The following is a 22,322-nucleotide window of genomic DNA, read 5'->3' as shown; positions in this document are numbered from 1 at the left end:
ACGTCAACAAAAAGCAAAATCCTTAATTCAACACTTGACATATTGTAGAGGGATCTGATGTACTCTCCTGCCCATCTCTTATGACTCATAAAGATGACCTTTGTATGGGGACACAGAGAGTGGGTTTTTTGGCCAAAATAACTAGAAATTGTAAGAAACTCTAATTTATGAGTTTAATGGATTGCAAGCAGCTCAGTGATAACTCATTATTGCTCTAGCTTAGGCCTATCTGTCTACGGATACAAAAGATAAGATGTTAAGGCAAGAGAACTGTTTCTTGCCAGTAAATCCTACTGGGACAGAAGTATCCCTGTCATCACTACCGAGGCAGAGACAGCAGCTTCTTGGAGGAGGTCTGGAGTAAGGCAGAGAGGTAAACCAGAACTTTTCAGTCCTAAGCAAGCTCCTTACCTCCTTCCATTCAGAGGAATGCTTCCCTGTCACGAACCTCTTGCCTCTGCCAGGCATCAGGGGAGTCATTATTTCAGGGGCTTTGTAATGGACTGCAGAGCCCGTTACCTCCCAGCTCCCAAAGACAGATGGGGATGAAGCTGACAGTGACTTGTGGCTGTTAACTGCTGATTTTATGGAGCTGATGACACTGACTCACTGGCACTAATCAGGTGAGATTAAAAGGACAGCATGAACAGGGAGATGGACTCACCAAATTAAACACTTGCACTTCAAAAGCTTTCTATCTGCACAGCTGCTGCCACAGCCCAAACCTGTCCCCTGCTCTGGGGCAAGATGGAGAGGTTAAGCCTCCAGGGCTGTCAACCTTGAACCATTCACCAGCACTGAAGGAAAAAATCACTTAAGAAATAAGGTCCAGTTCAAGATGAATTGTGCAACAAACCAAGTGGCACCAAAGTAAATCCATCATATAAACAAGTAGAGAGGATTTGCACTGCTTCCCAAAAGAGTTTGGACTCCTGGTGGGAGCTCATTTCTGTGTGAGTGACCACAAAATAAAGCTCTTAGGTAATACAGTGATAGGTACTCAAAAATATGATAGATGGAGAACAAAGATTAGCTCTACTTTATGTACAAGTCCATTACATTCTTGATCACATACTTTAATGGCAAAGCAGCTGCAGAACTTGCAAATTACAAGCTCTAGCTTTGTCTTCAGAGCTGCTGCATAAATAGTTGTTTTTAACAACTCCAGGCAGGCACTTCTTTCCGTAAATTGTCCTAAGAGTGCGCTGTGAGTCTGCAGCAAGGAATTGTTCCCAAAACTTCAGTATCATCTAAACTGGAGAAGTGCATTATCCATCCATTTCCCTATTTGTGTTTTCCCCATGGTTCCTTGTAGCAGTTATTGTGCTGGGGTTGGAGATCATCGTGCCCAGGGCTGTTGAATGAGGTCCTCAGTGCTCATCTGCTTTTTGTCTGGAAGAGCCCTCTGCAGATTCAATCTATTTCAGCTATTACCTTTCCTGCCTTTGTTAAACTGTTTTTACTGCACATTTAGATAAAGCCTGGCTGGCTACTGCCAGGAAAATTAGGTCTTCTGTTGTTTTACCATGAATTATAGAGTTCAAGATAAGGTTTATGTTAGAAAAGTAGGGGGCAGGAATGGTCTGAATTTTACTTTCATTATAATTAGACAGGAAATTATGAAAAGGTGAAAAATAATTCACTGAAGAGCTTTCCTCTAGCAAGGTAACAAGAAAAGCACATTCTGGCACAGACGGAGTTCATGGGATATTATTGAACACTGTGGCTCTCAGTGTTTGGCTCTGCCTGGGCACAGGGAGCCTGTTTCTGTTGCACTTCATGTGTGGGCAGAAATGGGCAGGATGGGGCCCTGTGACTTCCCTTCTGTTCAACTGAGGGCCCTTTCTGCTACCAAAAAAAATGAGTCTAAATAAGTCCTCAGTGTAACTCCATGGAAGCCGTTTGAATGACTGCAGAGATTAATTGGAATGATCAGTCACTTTCTGAGTAACTTGCAAAGGACATGAAAATATGACTAATCTAAGAATGAATTAATTGGACAGCTGTCTCACTGTCATTTGAATGCTACTGACATAAACATTTGGACTAAGAAGTTGTCCTCATTAGAACTTCTTCACTTGATGTTGATGGTGATGTTTACGACTACCATGGAACTACGATGTTTTCAGAATTTTCCTTCATGTGAAATTACTACAGTTCAGGCTTTTAAAGGCACTTTTACGGGGAGGAAAAAGGAGTGCATCAATCTTGCTTGGAGCTTCTAACTAAAGACTGACTGTGCCAAAGCCTCTCAGGTTATAATTCCTTCTTGTAATAAACCTTTGGTAGTCGACTTCAGGCAAGTTTCTACCACTTCTTTCTTTTCACCTTTGCAACCCGATTTATTGGTTTGTGTTCTGCAGAAAAAGCAGAACACTGGGAGAGAAGTCCTCCCAGTGAGTCTGTGGCAGAAGACCACTGAAGTTAATGAGACTCTTAGTGGGGATAAGGTTTTTGTCCATTCAGAGTCAACAGAAGCTTCAGAAACAGTATAATTCAGGTGAAAGCTGGGAAAAGGATGTATTTCTCTGCCTTGTTAGTGGATAAGTGAGATTCCAAGGGGACTGAGTGATTTACCCATAGGCACACAGCAAATCAGCAAGAGATATGGAAATTAATGCTGAGAAGCATTTCAGTGCCTTAATCATAAAGCCAATCTTTTCCCTCAAATGCCAACACCATTAAATTTCAATAATGGAATAAGCACAAGAGTTTCATTGACTTACAGTGATGTTTCCATCAAAATAGTTTAGAGGGAAGCTGGTTCCAGTGGAATTGTTGGTCAGTATTGTGACCTATATCCAGCTGCAGAGATCAGCAGTTGTAGGGACCAGGGATTGTAGATGAACTTAAGCAAATTCACCCGTGAGATTCCTTTCAGGATCACATCATGCTAAGGCTGGAAAATGCAAGGTCAAAAAGGAACTAGGTGTGTTTTATTATATTTATCACTAATTAGTGGGTTTTGAAAAAACTGGACTGAAATATTGTCTTGTTGGGAAGCCATTAAACTGTTAGGTTGAGGGAATATATGGCTCAGAATAGGAATGATTCACATCTCTTGCCTACAAATAAATCACTTGTACATCACATATCTATTTGACCATCTCTGAACAGTATCAATGTGGTACCAAGGTAGCTGCTAAGAGAAGCACGTGTTGTATAAATCCCTAACAGCCTGGGCCAAAGTCTGTTTTTATTTAAACTAGCTTCAATTCATTTTGTCTTAATTGAAAATAATGATGTTAGAGCAGTGATCAAAGAATTGTCTCATTAATTGTCTATTAAATCATTAGCTATTAAACAGGAATAAAAGGTTAAGAATGCAACACTCTATTCTGCCCAAAAGAATATGAATATCTCTCCAATTACAAAGAAACAATAAAAGCAGAATTAACAGTGAACAGAAGCTTAAGATTAGGTAATTAGATCCAAAATGCCTGACAACTCTGATTAGAGGGTTTAGCAGTACAACCTATACAGAAAAGGCAACACCAATTCAGAAGCAAAGTCAATATTGACTTTACCAAAGGGGCTTGTAAAGGGAATATGCATTTTTCTGAAAAAATACAGGCACATAAACCCTGTACTAAATTTTAACTCAGCTAATTAATTGTTATGGATTCAATCTTGCAACCAATACATATATTTGCAGTTAAAAAATTATGCCTGAACAGCATTCAGTCTGAGAGCACCTCAGTAATTTGTGACTGAAATCCATTAAAAGTATGTTGCAATTTTCAGAAAAACAACATTACTCCCATTTTATATCACCAGGATGAGGCAATATCTAGTCAATGAAGACCACAATCAGACCTCTTGTTTTTGTTCATTAAGTCAAAATAGAGAGACAGGTACCAGGTCTGGGAAAGGGTCCCAGAGACATTCTCCACTCTCAGGGGTTTGATGCCCAAATAATTTCGCAAAGCAGTCAAATAAAGAGCTGATTTATACCAACTTAGTCACTACCAAAAAATACTGGCAAATTATAGTGCAAATCTTATGAACCCTGTGCAGAATCTTGGCCTGTGTTTTGGTCTGCTCTATCCAGGAATGGGAAGACACTCATCAGCCTGAGGGTGCTTTGGAGCAGATCTAATTCCACCGAGATGGACAAAGTTTTGAAAAAGAGAAAAGGAAAGATGGTCAAAGGGCAAGAGCTTTGCTGTATTGAAGTGTATAAATCCACAGCTGCAACTGGAAATCTTGTCTCTGCTCACAGAGGTCATGTCAAGACTTATTTAGTCGCCAGCTGTAGTGGACCTATTAAATTTGGGAACCAGAACAATTTTATGTCCAGCCTTGACAGGATACCCATAAGGACAACTGCTGATTGAATAAAACGGGCTTTAAAGAGGCAGTGCTCTGAAATGCAGCATCTCTCCACAATCTGCAGATACTAATTCTACTAATCAAAGAGGAATGGGAGTATTTTTCCTGACCTTTTCCTATCTGGTTCAGCCCAGAGAGGTACTGTCTAACTACAGCAAGTCCTAGAAATACTAGAAACTCAATTAATAGAAGCAAAAGTCCCCATACACCATCTTTTAGATCTGGATCTGTTTTTCTGAAGTGCAAAGAAAAGATAGTCTCAGTAATATGTTGATGATATATAACTTGTTGCTTGAGTTTATAATCTGAACAAGTCACTGTTCATATTTATCAACTGATAAATAATAGCCACTAGTCAGATAATAGCTATGTGCCACCCAGCAAAAAAAGGAATAACAACATTTATCAACACAGTTTGTTTATTTGACAACTAATTATGTTAGTCATAAAGAAAGATATTCATCCATGTTCCTCTGGTAAGGATCTTCAAAGAAATTTGGTTTCCAGAAAAAGAAAATGGGATTTTTTCTTTCCCTATCTGATATAGAAGGAAAAATATAGAACTCATAAATAATACCAAAAAAACCCCCATCCCATACAGAACTCACTGTAGTCAATTCTTAAGTTCATTTAAAACAAGAACACTCCCATACCACATAATAAAACAAGTTAACCTATTAAAGATATTCAAAAGTTCCTCTTTTATGCCTAGAAACAATAATGAGCTAAAAGCTGAAAGCCATGCAATGGTGTCAGAAGTCAGGCAGTCAGTGTCATGATAAAGTCCATTAATGCTATTTTCATCTCAATGTCAGGGAGGCAGAAGCAGATGAAAATAACATTTACAAAAAACCAAAGAAACAAACAAACCATGACATTGTTTAAAAGCTCCCAGCTCTCGTTTTAAGAACTTTTGCAATGTGGTTGTTATTTTCTATTCTCTGTCATGCTTCATCTTTAATTATAAGAAACTCCTGACTGGAAACTGGTGATATAGCCAGAAGCACGGAGGAAATCACCCTGTATGCTGTTACAAAGTACTACAGCAATAATGCTGGGAAATAATGGGTGCAACAAATCCACCCAAGAACAAAGACCCCTTTGGAAAGAGTTGGTCTTTCCTAAATGCAATATATCAGCTACACGCTCCTTCTCATCAGCACTGACTGGCCAGCAAAGAAAGACTGGGACAGCTCTTTTAGTATCCCTGGCCCTTTCTTCCACATGGAACAGACCAGCTCAAACAACTCTGCATCAGTCTGTTGAAATGTGCTAACCCTGCATGACCTCTGGAAACCCTCCCAGTGCACAGTGGGTACCACTGCCCACCACAGAAACAGCCATCCCTGCAAAACAACTGCTTGATGGAAAATCCCAAATGTGGGCCAGGTCCCAGTGTGGTGGTGGTGGAGGAGAAAAGGGTGAGAACTCCGTCCTCCACCTCAGATGGTGCCTTACCTTTATGACATCTTCATCAGCTGATTTGCACTCGATGGAGTCCGAAACGTCCACCACGGACCCATCCTCCTGCACGGCAACGACCTTGACTGGAACTGACACCATTCTGCCCGTCAGAATGGCCGTGTTGAGGACCTCTGTGTCCTGCATGCACAGACAAAGGGAGGATGGGTGTTAGAGAAGCACAAAACCACGAGAATGAACCAACCCTGCCTCTGATGGGGACAGGCGCAGAGGTGGGACCCTCCCTTGCACACACCCTTCAATCTCCCTGCAGAAGCGGTTTAGCAACTTTCTAAGTCAAAAGTTGCATGTGAACAGTCAAGGTTTGGTTTTGACGAACGTGGATTTCTTCTTTTTGAGCTCATTTACAGGTTTGGCTGCAGTGGCAATGAAATCTGTGATGCAATGAGGCACAAAGGCCTGTCTGCAGCTCAGGAGAACCACAGCACTACTCGGGTAGGATCTCCAGGGTGTCAGCGACTCCTCCCACCCCTTTGCCCCAAGTCATACCAGTGATTTGAGAGGTGATAATCAAGCATTACAATAACAGCATTTCTTCCTCACTGTTCCAGCTGACAGCGTTGTTGAGTTGACCAATTTCCCTTTTCAAAACATAAAATACACGAGGAGAAAAACTATGCCTCCATACACAGGGTTTTTTTAATCTTTCCCCATCAAAATCCCACCTAGAGATGTTTTACCACATTTATCTCTAGCCCTGATGAATTCACAGTGCTGGCACTCTAATGACTCCATTAACACAGCCTTCCTCTGTGTCTCAGTATGGCTGCAGTTTGATTAATTACTCCAAATGAGTTGCTTCAGAGGTCCCTGCCTTGTGTAAGCAGGTATGCAGACTGGAGGGGAGCAGCTTGTCTCTGCATAAGCAGTGCTTACTGCCAGCCCAAAACTTGACACACATGCTGGGCAAGGAATGATCTGGGATTTCACAGAGATTCATTCCGGCCGTCTCGAAAATCCTGCAATAGGAAATACTGCTTTGAATCAATCCACTTTTCATTTTTCAACTTCCATAAAACTAATTGCTTGCCAGTTGAGGGGGGAGGAAAAAAAAAAAAGTTGCTTCAAACTAATCTAACTTTAAATTCCATTATTAGAATTGGTGGAAGAAGAAATGGATTTTAGTGAAAAATTTGATGGCAGCTTGCACAGGGAGATATATTCACTATCATTTGCTCTGCTGCTAGATTGATGGAGAATAATGGGCATTGACCACAAGCTAAGGACAGCTGGAGAAGACCAATAAATACTTGCAACTAAGATGTATTATTAATCAATATTCAGAAACTTCTACAAAAAGCGCCCTGAATTAAATGAGCTGAAGTACTAATAACACTAGTGCCAGCTAACTAATAGTCTACCAGAGGTTTATGGGCAGCCATGTTCCAGAAAAGCATTGAAGCACACACTCGAGTCCATTTCTGATCAGAACAGCACTAAGAGGACGTGCTCAACTCGACACTTAGACTTCAATGTGATTTAAGAGTCATCCTGAAAAAAAGATGCTTTTCTGAATAATACCTCATGAAATAAATATACCCTCTTTGTTCTGTTCTCTGCCAGGCACAAACCAGATGTTTCACGCAGTAAATGACTGTCTAGTTTTTGTTTATGCTGAATGGGCTCATTTATAACCAGCTGCCATCCATGACAGAGGGACACTGGGAAAGAGAGAAGTATGTGACAGAAGTGGAAGTGTGAAAGAACGACTGTAAAACCTGCACAAAGACAGATCTGAAAAAGGTTAAGAAGAAAATGCATTGCCAGGTGAAAGAAAACACTTAGGTGCACCTCAGGTGGAAAAAGGTTGTATAAGACAGACAAAGAGAAGCTGAGGGTAATTCATCCACAAGCATGTCAGAGAAGAGAGAGTTAGATTTCACCAAACCAACTGCAAATATTCCATATATCCTAAGCCATCAATCCAATATAAACATATGCCAGATATTTGATGAAGACCTGGTGGTCCTGTGTCAAAAGGGTCCCAAGGACCAGTTTGCCAGTATGTTATTTCTAAGCCATTCTCCAACAACAGGCAGTCTTCTTCAGGGCATCTGGGGAAACACTATTTTGGCCAAGGTCACAAACAATGAACACAAGGCTAATTCCACTTCCAAACACACTCTGTTAGCACAGCAACTCCTCCAGGTCAGGCAGGTAGCACTTGTATGCAATTACAGTCCAAAGCCCTACCAAGTCATAGATTAAAGGCTTCTTTGGACTTCAGTGGACTTGGAACCAGGTTCTCAACAGGCCTGAACCAACTTCTCCTTTGGTTTTTGTGCTGTTCGCTCCTGTTGACCAGCATGTGTGACAAAGGAGAAAAAACCTCTGCCTCCTTTGAACCCTAAGTGCTGTTTAGCTACCAAAGCTGAAGTCTGACTTTGATGTGCTGAAGGATAATGCAAAGTTTATAAAGACATTTGCATTCCTTTCATAACTCCCTGTGAAGATGAGCATGAGACGAGTAAAAGCACAAGAACTGTCCTGAACCTTCTCCACTTCCCAGTGCGTACAGGAACCCACTGTGCTAATTAGCTGGTGCTGCCTCACAAAAACTACACTTCACTGTAAGCAATTCCACTATAGAAATCAATATTTCAGATGCCTGATGCCTGGAGTGAGTGTTACACAAATATAATAGGCTGTAAAGACCTTTTTAAGAGCCAGCTATTTAGAGACTGAAAAAATATATTTCCTCTGAGGAAGAAATACGGACTAATGGACTGTCCATTAGATTTATAAACAGACTTTTTAGTGCATCTCCAACAAGTAATAGCATTTCATCTAAATTCTGTTAGGCTTGGTCTGTGTCTCCATAGTAGGGTTTACTGCAGGAAAAAAAAGTTACTGAACTTTAGATACCTGTGCTGGTCATTACTAACAGCATCTCAAATGTAGGGAGGGGATTTACACAGGTATGTCCCTCCATGTGGCACAGCAAAAGTGAAACATCAGGAACTACAACCAGGGACCACCAGCACAAACCTCCAACTGTGGACACTTCAAGGTGGAAAACTGGGAATCCTTCCCCATTTCTATTGTTGAAGGTTTCAGCTGCCAGATCTTGACCAAAACCTTCAACTCAGCAGCCTGGGTGGAAGCTACACACTCATATCACAGGCTCTATCCATGAATAATAATAATGTGCGTGTTTATCTCCAGCACTTTCTTGGTACCTGAATGCATAAGCACTTCAGCAGAGCTCTTCTTAATTACAACTGTAACCTGCTAATAGCATTTCTTTGTTGTCTGAAGGAATCTACTTCTTATGCAGGCTAGGCTAAATTAAAATTTAATACAACATCAGGTCGCAACAGAACTAGGAAGCAAATGACAGCTGTTTAATTAAAACCTAAAGCTGATTAGATGGCACTACTGAGAGAAATACTCAAGAGGAAGAGCTGAAAACCACTGAAACTCTAGGCCAGGATAATGGCTTTATTTAAATATGAATAAAGGCTGCACACAGCCATAGTAAATGTTTGACAACTGGTTGCTTCGGACAAATGGGGGGAAATGTGAACGGCAGATGTGTCAGAAGTCTTGATAGAGCTGTGACTGCAAACACTGCTGTTACCTGTGGATGTGACCAGAAGCAAGGATTACTGAGGAATGACTCCAATAGGTAGGTACAAATCAACTGAGGAACTCTAGGCATAAAGTTCCCAATAATTACACTTTAAACAACACCCTGGTGACCTAAATCCTCCTTAGACAGGTGACTAGAGCAGCTCACCCACCTCCCGTAACCCAACATGATGCAGCTTTTTCCCCCTCTTTTGGCTGAAAAATAAAGGCGCAGAGAAATAGATTACACATCTCACAAGAAAGCATCTCAAGAGCCAGGAGCTGGACACAAGTTACCCAGACCCCAGCCCAAAGCCACCAGTGCATGATTCCTGCCCCTCTGGGAGCAGCCAGCATCCTTCCCACAAAGTCTGGCGAGGCACAGAGGTCCCACACCAACCCAGTTTGCTGTGACGTGTATCATCCTTGTGATTAATGCACGAGCTGGTTGTGTTTTTTTTAGAGGTTAACAAAACCTGCTACAGTACAGTAAACCCAATAAACACTCAATTGTAAATCAGGAGGGAAACCTAAAGCCAACCCTATTCCACTGACAAATGCTACAGCTAAATGCCTTTTGGCATTTAGCTGAAATGACTGTCTTTAGTGAAGAAGGCAGAGAGCTGGAACATTTGTCTGTAGAATTGCATTCCTTCATTATTATGTCTTTCCCCAGAGTGTACCTCACAAAAATACATTTGTAATATTAGAAGGAAACTTTAGGAACCAGTTCTTCTGCCTGGAAATGACATCTCCTAAAAAAAATGTAAATTACAGGGCAGATTGTGAGGTGTGGGTTGGGCTAGGGGAGGCTTTTTTATTTGATAAATTATTCACCACCTTTTTCTTCAGATCAAAGAGCAAGGCAATATAAATCCATTAAGCAAGCTTAATATATAAATTAGATGCTTTGCTGAAATTATTGTAATCCAAAGCAATTCTGTACTTTCCCCACCTCATGGCTGAATACCATTTTAGGTTTTCCATACATATTAATGAGGCATAGCTGTGAGAAAGCTATCTATATTTTCTATTATAGCAGGTAAGATATACCATTTTGTCACCCAATGGTGAGAACAAACAACTGAGATTATGTGTGTATGAAACAATAGAAAACATAAACAATCTTGCAAAGAGCTGATGCTGTTCTTTGACCCTTTTTCCTTCTCCTTTTCCTTTTCTTCCTCTCTCCTAATAAAGGGCTAGTTCCTTGCATCATCATTTCAGTGGAGCCACTTGTGGAATCAACTCTTTACCAAGTTTCCAGGTGTCAGCATGGGTCCCCCTGCCCTGACAAGCCAGAAGGTTGTTCCCACTCCCCTACAACATTTTTCTGTCTCTGGTTGTTTCCTCCTTTCAGCCTCTTGCCCAGCATATCACTGTTAGAAGGGATCAGTTACGACAGATGGCAAATCACAAATACTTCAGGCTATTGTATCAAAGTTAAAGGTCATCCTTTATCTCCTTTGTTTACCTGCATAATAGCTTTATTTCATATGGGGATCCCAAAGGAAGAACAGGCAGGTGCATATATTCTGCAGGAGAAATTAATTAATGCAGATTGAACCATACACAGAGGTTCCTAATCATTGGTCCTTACCCAACAATGGAAGCAGCAACCATCAGCCTAATTGAATATTATTCTAGATGTGTATCGGTGTGTGCTGCAAAACCAATTTGCTGTAGCACAAAAAAGCATGATCCAGAGACTCCAAAGTGGAATCTTATTTTGTAACTTGTCTTTTTGCCACAGATACACTGAAGGAAGCTCTTATCTTAACAGAATATACCTGGCACACGCAGTCAGCTGGAGTGGTAACTCTGTCTTGGAGTTCATGGAAACTAAAAGCTGAGATTTATTCCATTTTGTGGTTTTTTTATGAAGGAAATTCAGCTCATTTTGAGGTTTATGTAGGATGAATAAGCAAAACCTGCTGCTGAAGGTGAAACCTGATTAGACTCACAGATACTGTCATATCTGTGACCTGAGGCAGTTTTATTTTATTTTTGATAACTCAGAACAGATCTGCCCCCATTAAGCAAAGGTTCAGAACACAGCCTGGTGCACTTGGCAGAAGTAATTGCAACCTGCCAGGCAGTCTCCACTGTCTCAGCTAAGTACCAGTCCCTTCTGCATGAGCAAAAGACCTTTCCTGAGACTGGGCTCCTGCTATTTCCCTTCAGCACATTATATCCCAGTAGAGTTTATTCACCAAACCTGCTGCATTAGACATTGTGACACCATTGCTCTGAAGTGCATATCTGAGGTAGAAGGAGCTGGAGAGTGACTATTATGCATATGATTTTAGTTGTCTGCACAGAGAACAGACACCAAGAGCTCCTGAGTCGTGTTTCAGGACTTTTAGTACACCAAGAATTACAGGACCAAAAGTTTGGTGAACTCTGCCAGTGATTCAGGCTGGAATTTACACTGTATTTAGAAATCTGTGCAGTGTTTCAGCATTCATCTGACAGACTTGAGCCAGTTCTTCTCAACAGTGAATGACTGATAACCATTTTAAGACATATTTAAAACTCCACAGTTCATTTAAAGATACTGGTTTTTTCCGTTTTTATTCCAGAAAAACCTAATCACATTCTGACTTAGTAAAATTGTGGGTCACCTCCAACTGAAATCAAACAATATCCCCCTATATGAAAGTGAACACAAAGCGTGTAGAGTCATCTGCTCAAGAGCAGTGAGCCTCAGTTCAAACTGATGCACTAATGATTGTTTTCAAATGGCCATGAAATAATCAATATAAACAGCTCTCAAAGGCATTTTTTTTTCCGCAGAGGAATCTAGGGAGGCCATGCTTTGCCTAGTTTATGGAACATAATTATCAGATCCACTTGAGTACCAACAGTCATCAAAGACATCATTTTCTGGCTCTGTATCTTTGCCCCACAGGTTTAATAACATTTAACAACACTGGGGATGGCCACTTTGAAAAGTTTCTTTCGGGCATTTCTCTAATTCTTTTACTAGACATGACAAATTTTTTCAGAATGAGCTGGAGGGAAGGGAGGGTTCAGTTCCAAAAGTGCAGAACTACAGACACTGAAACATAAGGTCGCACATCACATGAGTTTAAAACCACAGTCTGTGTGCTCATCTTCTACCATGAGCAGTACCTGGGCAGAAATCCATGTCCTTCTGTAATAACAGCTGTTTAATGCTATAGAAGAATGCACAAATTAATTACAGTGTGTCTACACCACTTCCTAACATGCTGCAGGAGCATCAACAAGAGGGGAGTGTGGGTTCACTCCTTCAGACACAGTGACTTGCTTTGTTAAGCCATTCCCAGTGGCTATGGCTTAAGAGAACCTATTTGTGAGCTGAAAAAGATCCACAGAAAAGTGACCATAACATGGTGCAAAGTCCTCTGAGATCCCCTGATAGAGGGCAGTTGTCTGGCATTCACTGTACAGGGGGTTCAGAAGAACTAGATTTTATATCTTCTCCCTCAGCACAGTTCAAACACTGGTGTAAGTCCTGGACAGAGCAAGATGCATATTAACTAAACCTCAGAAGGGCATTATGGAGTTTAAAGTGGAATGGAGATCTATGAGATGCTCACATTCATTGTCCTGCAAAAGGAGGATTTAATTTTCTGAAGAACATGGATCTGACAGGGAAGACCCATGCCTTACCCAAAGAATTATTTTTTTTTTCTTTCTTGAAGACAGGCTGTCTTATCTGTCAGGACCAGACTGCTGCACTTACTTATTTTACCTATTTAAGTAATTTCACGGGCTTGCATTGGCCTGCTCTGGGATGTAAAGCACACACACATTGCTGCAGGACTGGCTTTTCAGGCAGCTGTGGAAGGAGAGTGTTTCCAACCGTGTGCTCTCCTCAGACAGGCTCTTCTCTCTTCTCCCCCCAAAGTGCCTGCAGTGAGTGATTCATTCTTTACCAGTTCATGTCTTAGGACAGGGCAAGTGACACTTTGGAAGATTTCTCTCTCTCTGTTGCCTACTAAAGGGCTCAGATGTCTCTTTATACTTGATTTCTAGAATTGGGGGACAGAATCTCTATCCCCTCCTGCTTTCAAAATTATAAACAATTAGTACCTATACACTACTATTGGCTCCTTTACTCCTAGGAGATAACAGTACTCCCAACAATTTTTACACCCCTGCATGTTCCCCACAGTGACACAGACTGACAAAGACACCTGTGCCTTTTATCTACTCCACTTTATAAAATTGCCTACTGCTGTATTTGATGCAGGGAAAATAAAAAGAACACATCTGTAACCAGTCCAGGCATCAGCCTTTACTACCCTTGCACACTCAGAGCTTTCAGAGATTTCTGGTGTCTTATTCACTGATTTTGGGAGCATCCATCAACTGTACATTTCTCATCCTTGCACTGCCACTCCACTGGAGTGAAGTGCTGTCTTTCAAGTCTTCAACATTTAGTTTCTACTTAAACAAACACTAGAGAAGATGCCTCCTATCTGTGTGTAGAACTTCCTGGGAAAAACTTTTTTGACTAGGAGAAAAAAAAGTTTCTTGACAAAAATCAAAAAGTACAAAGAAGACACCTTTGAGAATATTTTCTTTTGAAAAAACTAAAATTAAAAACTGGAATTTTTTTCAAATCAGAACATTGATTTATCTGAAGTGAGTTTTTGAGAGTTTTCTGACTGATCTAAGAACTACTGGAGGTTTTTACTTCCTTCCTCTGCTTCTTGGCTTGAATTCTGTTCTTCATTTTAATTTGTCAGTCAGTTCACCTTGTGTGACGTGCTGCCTTGTTCTGACATGCCCCTATGTCTGATTATTTCTTTTTCTGCTCAACTGTTATAAAGAACGACCTCTATTTTATTCAAGTTCAGAATGAAATCCCTTTTTTGTTTCCGTGATTGAATTTCTCAGTGAACTCTTGTGCAGTGTATTTATTTCCTGCAGACTAGGACAATATCATCTGTGTTTCAAAAGCTGAGCCACTGCTGTCAGAACATCAATATTTTTCCAGAGTCCATCAGCTTTTAGGAAACATAGTCTCTCAAACTAAAGAATGTTTTAAGAATCTGTGAGAAGGAAAAAAAAAAAAAGACCATGTAGTTATACAAATGTAAAAGTCCTGTGAAATCAGCATCAAACCATTTAATTTTTCATCTTTTCCCCTCTATTTCATCTGTTCTAAAAATTACATATTGAATGATTTATTTAAATTACTCCTTATAGCATCTGGCCTTTACAAAATACTTCAAAACCAGTTCTCAGCTCTGCCAAAGACAACAGGACAGTAACCTTCATTATACAGCTAAAATAACTGAGGCAGCAGAAATCCCACCAGGCCAGTGACAGATCAACAAGCCAAATCCATATTCCCCATGTCCACATGTTCTGTGGTTACACTCAAAACTTGCTGTCTTCAGGCTGTTGGTTCTGTACAGTTTAAATACTCATTTCCAAATCTTTCCTACTAAATGGCCTTTTTGCATAACAAGTAAATGCTGAGCCTGCAGCTTCTCAAATGGTGATTTTATGGGCTTGTTCACTGAAATTCAGCTGTGCAGTAAAACAAGTATCAGTGGCTGCAAAGAAATATAGAGGGCTACAAACACAGCAACCAGGAACAGATAAAAGGAAAGGAAGAAATACAGTATTACTTGTCAGCCTTCTTAGGTGGAAAATGATAATGGCATATTAGCATATACTGTAATCCCAGCAACAGCCAACTGCACTCAAGAGAAAAATCACAGAATATCTCTTAACATGAAACTGTTGCAAAATGTTCCACTTGGAGAGGGCTCCCAATGCCATCTCACGGGTGGTTGGAAATGGGGCAAGACAATAGCAGGCAAGGGGGATGACATTAATGTTTCTCAGGAACGTAAAGTGACAGTGTTACTGGGTTTTGATAGAAGTATTCTGCAAACAGAAAAAGTGCTCCACTTCTATGAGTGCAAGTACATATCAAAATCACAACATGTTTCCTTGATAAAGAATTTTTACCCCCCTCCACCAAACTCAGCCCAGGCAGGGTCTCCAAGGTAGTTTTAAAATTTTTCAGCTTAAACTGTTTGAAAACTATATGAGGTAGTGGCTGATTTGGTTTTCCATCTCGACAAAAGACACTGAAGGAAAGAAGGAAAGTGAAAAAAAAGACTTCTATCTTTACTTCCCAAGCATTGTCTTCATAATTAGCCTTTAGAAGTCATTAATACATTATTCAAATTCAAACTTTACAATCTATTTCTTTAGAACCTGTTACATTATGAGAAATGGGAAAAATACTGATTTTCTAGAAAGATAAACTAGGAACAGCAACAGAGAGAAAAGAGAATTACCCAATTTGTGCTGAAGGCCTGATCTACAAGATCTAACTGGAGGAAAACGTCTCCCATTTGCTGCCATTTTACCTAATGTGAGGCACAAAATTACACAGCCTGACTCAGTTGCAAAGAGAAATCAGATCACCACAACTGGACTGTTCAAAGGGAATGAATATTTGCTATTGAACTCCATGAAGGAAATTTATCTGCCTTAAAACTGGCTGTGTTAACCATTCATTCTTTACTTTTCCTCTAAAAACGGGTAGATTTTCAATCGATAATACATTTATTTCTTCTTTTGCAGTACCAATTTCAAACTGTTTACTGCTGGAAGGTGGGAGGAAGGCCAGGTCTAATGCCACATCTTTTCCTGCCCTGCAGCTGATGGGGCCCCCTCAGTGCACAGTCATTGCTCCTGCTAAATGGACAGAGGAATACAAGGGAAGATGCTTTTTACAGAAGAAAAGATATGGTTCTCTGGCATTTTGACACATCATTTTAGCAAGGAATTGACAAAGACGGGAAAAGCATTGCACTTGAAGGCCTTCCTAAACATGACACAAAATTCCAGCTCCAAAGTGCTTTCAGTTGAAAGCACCCCTGCACAATTACCACACAGAAAAGAGCAAGTGCTCCTCACCTTCCATTATAATTTTGGCTTTTTTCCTTCTGTTCTTACACCTGGAAGTATTCAGCCACATTCTCCCCTCCCAGTGACACCTCACCTCCTCGGTGCTGAAATGGCACAGATGTGGGCCAGTACTTCCTACACTTTGTTTTCAAAGTGTTCCTCCAAAAAGGGAGTGTCTTACCTAAATCAAATTACAATTTCTTTTATTCAAAGACCACTAACACTTCACACCTACTTGGTAAGAACAGGAACAGCAACACAGCAAAGGCAGTTCAGCTCTGCATGTGCTGTGACCTGGCAGTGAGCTGAGGACCCAGAATTGGATTGTCTCCTCCCAGCACAGCCTCAACAAGCTCTTCTCAGGCTTTTGATGGACAACACTTTTGGAATAAAATCAATGGTCTTGTCCCAACTGTAGCATGTTTATGTTTACATCCACAACAGGAAGGTACAAATGCAAAACCCAGGTGAGCATGTTCACCTACAAAAACTGAACCTGGGTCTGGGATTAAGAAAATTCACATGAAGAAATTAGTGAGAACACGGTGAGCAAAGTATCTCATTTAAACTACAGCATTTAAAACTCTTTCTAGGCAACAGGAATGATCTGACAATGCATAAACTGGATCTTGAAACAACAACTGTGTTTCTGTACATCTTTGTTCCTTTGCTATCATGCAATAATTTTCCAAAAGCCCCAAAATTATTGCCAGAAGGCCACTCTTACAAAAAGCAAAAAAAAGGTGATCAAAAGCTTTCTCTTGTGTTACTGCAAGTTAGTTTTGAAGGACAGATGTTTGTTTTTCTCATGGCCAATATCATACGAAGTGGTCAACGGGGGCTCAGCTTCTGAAGCCACAAGATCACAGTAACTACATTAAATACACCTTTCTATATATTTTTCTTCTTTTTTTTTGTTAAATGACACTGATGTTCAGCTCCCTGCCCACCAGTTACTCTGTCAAATGCGGAGGTACCTGGCATTTTAATGCTGATTTTCTTCCTCTTTGTTAATGAAGGCAATCGTGCAAGTTGTTGTTGATTTAGTTTGGGATTTTTCTCCCACTAGTGTTGTAATTAACTCTGGTACACGTATCCAATGCACCGTGACAAGGGCTATTACAGACAACAACCCAGAATGAAACTGCAACTTCACTTCTTCCTAACGACAGGTTGTGACAGGAGTGGGAGAGGAGATGAGGCTTCCTGGCCAGGCCATGTCAGGCTGTGTCACTGATGAGGCTGAGAAACAACAACAGCCTGAGACAGACTCAACCCCAGACATGTTAAGCAGGAGCATCTCAGGAGGCAGCCCTGGCTTGCAGCAGCTCCCTTCTCATTTGTGGTTTGGTTTGTTTTTTCTCCTTTCTTGGACAAGCATCTCAAAAACAGAGTTTCAATCTAAAAAGCCTCATCCTAGCATGCACTGCTGTTCAGTCCAGAGGGGAATAAACCTGGAATCTGGAAAGATTAGTGCAGAGGAAAAGACTTCACACTCCATTAAGCATAGCTGTGCCTAGCTGCTGTAGTCTGTACTTCACCAACTTTTGGGATAACTCTTCCTTCTTATTCTGCATAGTCTCTTGGGATAAACCAAACCAGAAACCCTACATTTGACTGGAAAAAACACTGACGTGAAAGGTGGACTGGGATATGATATATAAAGATTTTGCTATTTTTACATGTGCAGTGATATTTAGAAAGGTTGGAAATTATGTTTAGATTTTTATTTATTTCCAGTCAAATGGATTGCCAGAGGATTTTTCTGACAGTGGCTGCCTGCAACTCGATGGCAGTGAATATGCAGAAAACGTGCAAGGTTTTGGGATTTCATTCATAAAACGCTGCAAAGTTAATTCAGCTGAGGTGGAGAAGTAGCTTTTTCATCTGTGCGTGATTTTCAGAGCACAACACACCTGAGAACACACCTCTCTCCAGGGCAAAGTCTCGCTGAAGATTATTTTTGAGTATTACAACAACCACAGTGCATTAATTGTGTGGCATCTTGTCCTCGCCTCTGCAGCACCACAGGAAGGGGATTGATGTGCAAATTCCAGCTGCTGCAAGGGAAGCACGGGCCACTCTGCACCCCACCCTGAGCATTCCATGTCCAAAGGCACCAGAGCAAGACACTCAGGCTGCCAGGAAGCTGCACCCTGACAGCCCTCAGCCATTTACCAGAGACCAAAATGGTTGAGCTGTTTTGCACTCCAGGCTGCAGCCTCGGGAGTTTTGGTTGGAGCTCAGGAAACTGCAGCTGGCAGGTTACTCAGGGTGGAAGCTCACAGACGACTTGGAACCACCAGCCAAAAAACAGTGTCCTTATTCAATTATTTCACAGAACTTCCTACAAAAGTCCAGGGGTTTTGTGTCTCACAGACCAATCTTGCCAGTGATTCTACTCTGAAATTTATGTTTAAAAACCCACCAGAATTTGGCTGCTGAGATCAGCATCTGTATTGACAACACGTTCATCCCTCCAAGACCCAGTGTCACTTTGCAGTCAGAGTTTCTTTTCACACAAGGTGTTCTGACAGGCATTTCACTGATGACTAAAACTTTATATTTAATATTTTGTTCATGTGCCCACGAGGGACGGTACAAACATTATTACAATTTGAAGAAAATACACAGTGATTAATTGAGAAGATTAACCTCCAAAACACTTGGACAGCTGTTTCAACATACTGTCTTTGAGGCCAATATGCTGAAACAGCTGTTCTTATACATAAGGTAAAATTGCCCGCTTTGTTTTGCAGTGTGAACACTCTGGGCCTGTTTCATATCTTAGTGACTTTAATGTACACCTGGAGCATTGCCAAGGGTTTCTATAACTTGTACACATTTTTTTTTGCCACCCTATTAGCAACTTCACCAATGTCAACTCATTTGTTATCAACAATATGTTCAGAACCAAAGTCAAGTGGCTTTCTCTCATCTTCACACAGCATCCACACACTCAGGCTGCACGCTGCTCTCTGTAGCAAGATCCTCACAGAATGGATGAATGAATTTGATTATTTTTGTATGTGCTTTTACAGTAGCACAAGTGTTCCTTAAATGAAAAGCATGTCCTGGTTCATGGCGCTTTCCCTCCTTGTTTCCAAGGCAACTCAATACACAGACACATGCAAACACACACGTGCATGCTATTAATATTCCTTTTGGATGTGAGAAACATCTTCATTTATCAATGAAACACTCCACAGCTTCTGTAGGAGTAAAAGCCTGAGACAAACTTCTCACAGAGTAATTCACAGCAGGAAACCATTCAAGAAATTATTCCCTTATATTGTACACTTTGATCGCACATTTTGGAAACTTTTTGCATCAGGTTCTCTGTCTCCTCCAGCCACACAAAGAAAGAACCCTAAGTCCACTTTGCAATGTCCTTGTGCTTTCCTTCTACAATGCACTGCCTTCAGCCAAGCTTCCAAAGAGAAGGAAATGACCTGGGAGCTTGGCTTGCACATGCATGTCTCTGTATTCCCTCCCAAGACTAAGAAGCTGATAAAAATGATGGCACTTTGTCTTCAGGAAAGGTCCTACAGCCTTGGCCAGCCTGGCAAGAGCTGATCTGCAGAAACTGCACAGCTGCACCTGACACTTGGCACTGGATCACAGCTGAATCCATTCCGTGCTTCTGAATGAAACTCATTTCAGAACAAGTAGGGTCTAGGCACAGAAATGATTTGTCATGCTCAGCACTCCGTGCTAAATCACATTTATACCCTCTGATTCTCAATTGTAATCCTCTTTGGAATTCGCTTAATTGTTGGGCTTTTAAGAGCCGGGGGTCAGGTACAGACACTGAGTGATGAGTGAAAACTGCAAAGTGTGTGTCTGACTAATCCTGTTGTTTATCTGAGAAGTGAGATGTGACAAAGAAGGGAGGCAGCTGGAAATTGCAAGAGATGTCTTGAAAGAAAGCACTCTGAACCATTGTTGGTTTATTGTTGTTTCCATCTATCTGATTTTTCCCTTTGCATACGAAAGGCCTGCTGATTGTCCTTACTGCCGGGGAGCTTGCACTTGTCATTCCCACACTGCTTTGTAGGTTTTCAGAGTACATCAGACTTTGGACCAGAGTTGGTTCTTGCCTATCTAAATATCCTGTTAATGGCAACAGAATCTGGTCTATCCTTAGGGGTCAAGTGTCATTTCCAAAATAAAACCTGCTTGTCAAGTACACGTCGGGGGTATTTGCACTAATACTAAGTTACATGGCAATGCAAACTCAGGGCAAGGCAAACTCAGGCAAAGGATCTTACTCAGATCTCACTTTTACCAAGTATGGATTTGAAGGGACATAAATATGATTTACCTACAAGCTTAACAGCAGGCAATTGTGCTGAAGTGGGACGCTGCTTATTCGGAATTCAGTTCAGTTTAGGGGTTGATTTAGAAGCAGCTGTCTGTGATTTATGGCATAGAGAATACAATAGAAAGCCATTAAGATCAGCAGAACACCTATGCATTTCACAGCGATCTTCCTTCTCCTTTGCATAAGTGTTTGGAGCTGCAGTTTGCACAGGCCTACTCTGAAAAAAGAACTTAACTTACATGGTAGATGTGAAGTTGCATTATGTCACCTCTTGTTTATAAACAGAAAAAAAGTTTAAAACTTTAAAAAGAGGAAATTCTTCAATACATGCTATGGGAAATCCCTGACTTCAATGGGAACCCCACTATCCTGTACTGAGAAAAGAGTTTATGAATCTAATTCCCTTACTTCATGCACTCCCTAACTTTTCAACATTGCTGCTATTACCTTGCACACCATGTAGCCTTAATGATTTTAGGTTACATTTATACTACATGCTTCTATTTATAAATGGTTTATAAGGGAGATTAATCAATATTTAATAGACATTTTAGGTGTGCAACAGATATGAGCAGCATATATTTGAGACAGTTATAGGCACATCAATAGCAGGGTCATAAACACCAATAAGCCCTCACTTCCAAATAACCCATCGGGTCAATAGGATTCTGTAACAATTTTAATATCAAGTTATCCAATTAGTGGCAGTTTTATTAATAACTAAGTCTTTGTAAAGTATTTTAAATGTAATCCAGCTATACAAGGAAGCAATTCTGTGACCTATCCCATTGACAAGCATTAGGGAGAAATCTGTAGGCTAGGTTTCTAAATGCCACTCTCCTCTCCTGTAAGCTTGAACTAATGCTGTAACATTTCCAATGCAAACACCATTACAGTGTTATTCTGGGATTTGGGCATTTTATCATACACCCTTAGGGTTAAATTCTGCTCTAAGACACATAAATTCAAGTCTCACAGGAGCCACTAGAGCTGCTTGCTGTGCATATCTGTGCGTGTAGGAGGGCACAACTTAGCCTTTTTATTTACAGAACCATTAATTAAATTACTGCAATTAAATATCAAATCAAAATGCATTAAGATAACATTAAGCACACAGGAAGTCAGAATCAGAGCTTGCATTAGGGTTAATGGAAGCTATACGTGGTTAGTTTTTAATGCACCTGTCTATAAGCCATATCCCAAAGGATGTAGCTGACATACACAAAACCAACACTTTATGCAAATATTCTTTTACAATGTCCTAGTTTTTCCATAATTTCCAACTGTTTGTGTGGGTTTCCTGCTATTTGTCTCCCAAGGCAAGTTACCCAAAGTGAGATGGAAGAGCTTTATAAATGACAGCTTCCGATCACCTCAGAGCAACTGAGCACCACAAAACTACCAACTTGCAATTAGTCCACAGGGCACAGGTTTTGATAACACATCCATTTGAGGTTATGATCTTTCTGCTTTATTTTCAACCTAACTCTTTTCTAATTGACTGTATTAGAGATTTCTGGAATAAAAAGAAAAAAAAAGAAAACCTGTTTTCTTCACTGTCAAACCCACAAAAGTGTCCTTTGGTAGCACAGACCTGGGTGAATGCTGAGTGCTGACAGACCTGCAGGACCCTCAGCTGCCCTGTGGCCAGGTACCTTCCTAGGACTGCTCTGAGATCCTTCTTCAA

The 22,322-nt window shown here is 40.7% G+C and overlaps 1 protein-coding gene and 1 long non-coding RNA gene across 6 annotated transcripts in view; one reads left to right on the top strand and one right to left on the bottom strand.

Moving 5' to 3' along the window:
* Nucleotides 1-22,322, bottom strand: part of TMEM132B (transmembrane protein 132B) — a 227,175-nt gene that overhangs the window by 31,927 nt on the left and 172,926 nt on the right. For all 5 annotated transcript variants that reach the window (XM_027689456.1, XM_027689453.1, XM_027689452.1 and 2 more), the window contains one exon: nt 5,791-5,934. In XM_027689456.1, the coding sequence (XP_027545257.1) occupies nt 5,791-5,934 (144 nt within the window). The remainder of the gene's footprint in view (nt 1-5,790; nt 5,935-22,322) is intronic.
* On the top strand, nt 5,867-7,371 carry LOC113970479. The gene is made up of 3 exons (XR_003535183.1): nt 5,867-6,026; nt 6,165-6,249; nt 7,002-7,371. It is a non-coding gene; the product is annotated as an uncharacterized LOC113970479 (long non-coding RNA).

This window comes from Neopelma chrysocephalum, unplaced genomic scaffold (genome assembly GCF_003984885.1).
Source record: "Neopelma chrysocephalum unplaced genomic scaffold, ASM398488v2 Primary Assembly neopelma1_77, whole genome shotgun sequence".
Lineage (NCBI taxonomy): Eukaryota > Metazoa > Chordata > Aves > Passeriformes > Pipridae > Neopelma > Neopelma chrysocephalum.
The sequence above is the reverse complement of the archived record's forward strand: the minus strand, read 5'-3'. Positions and strand labels throughout refer to the sequence as shown.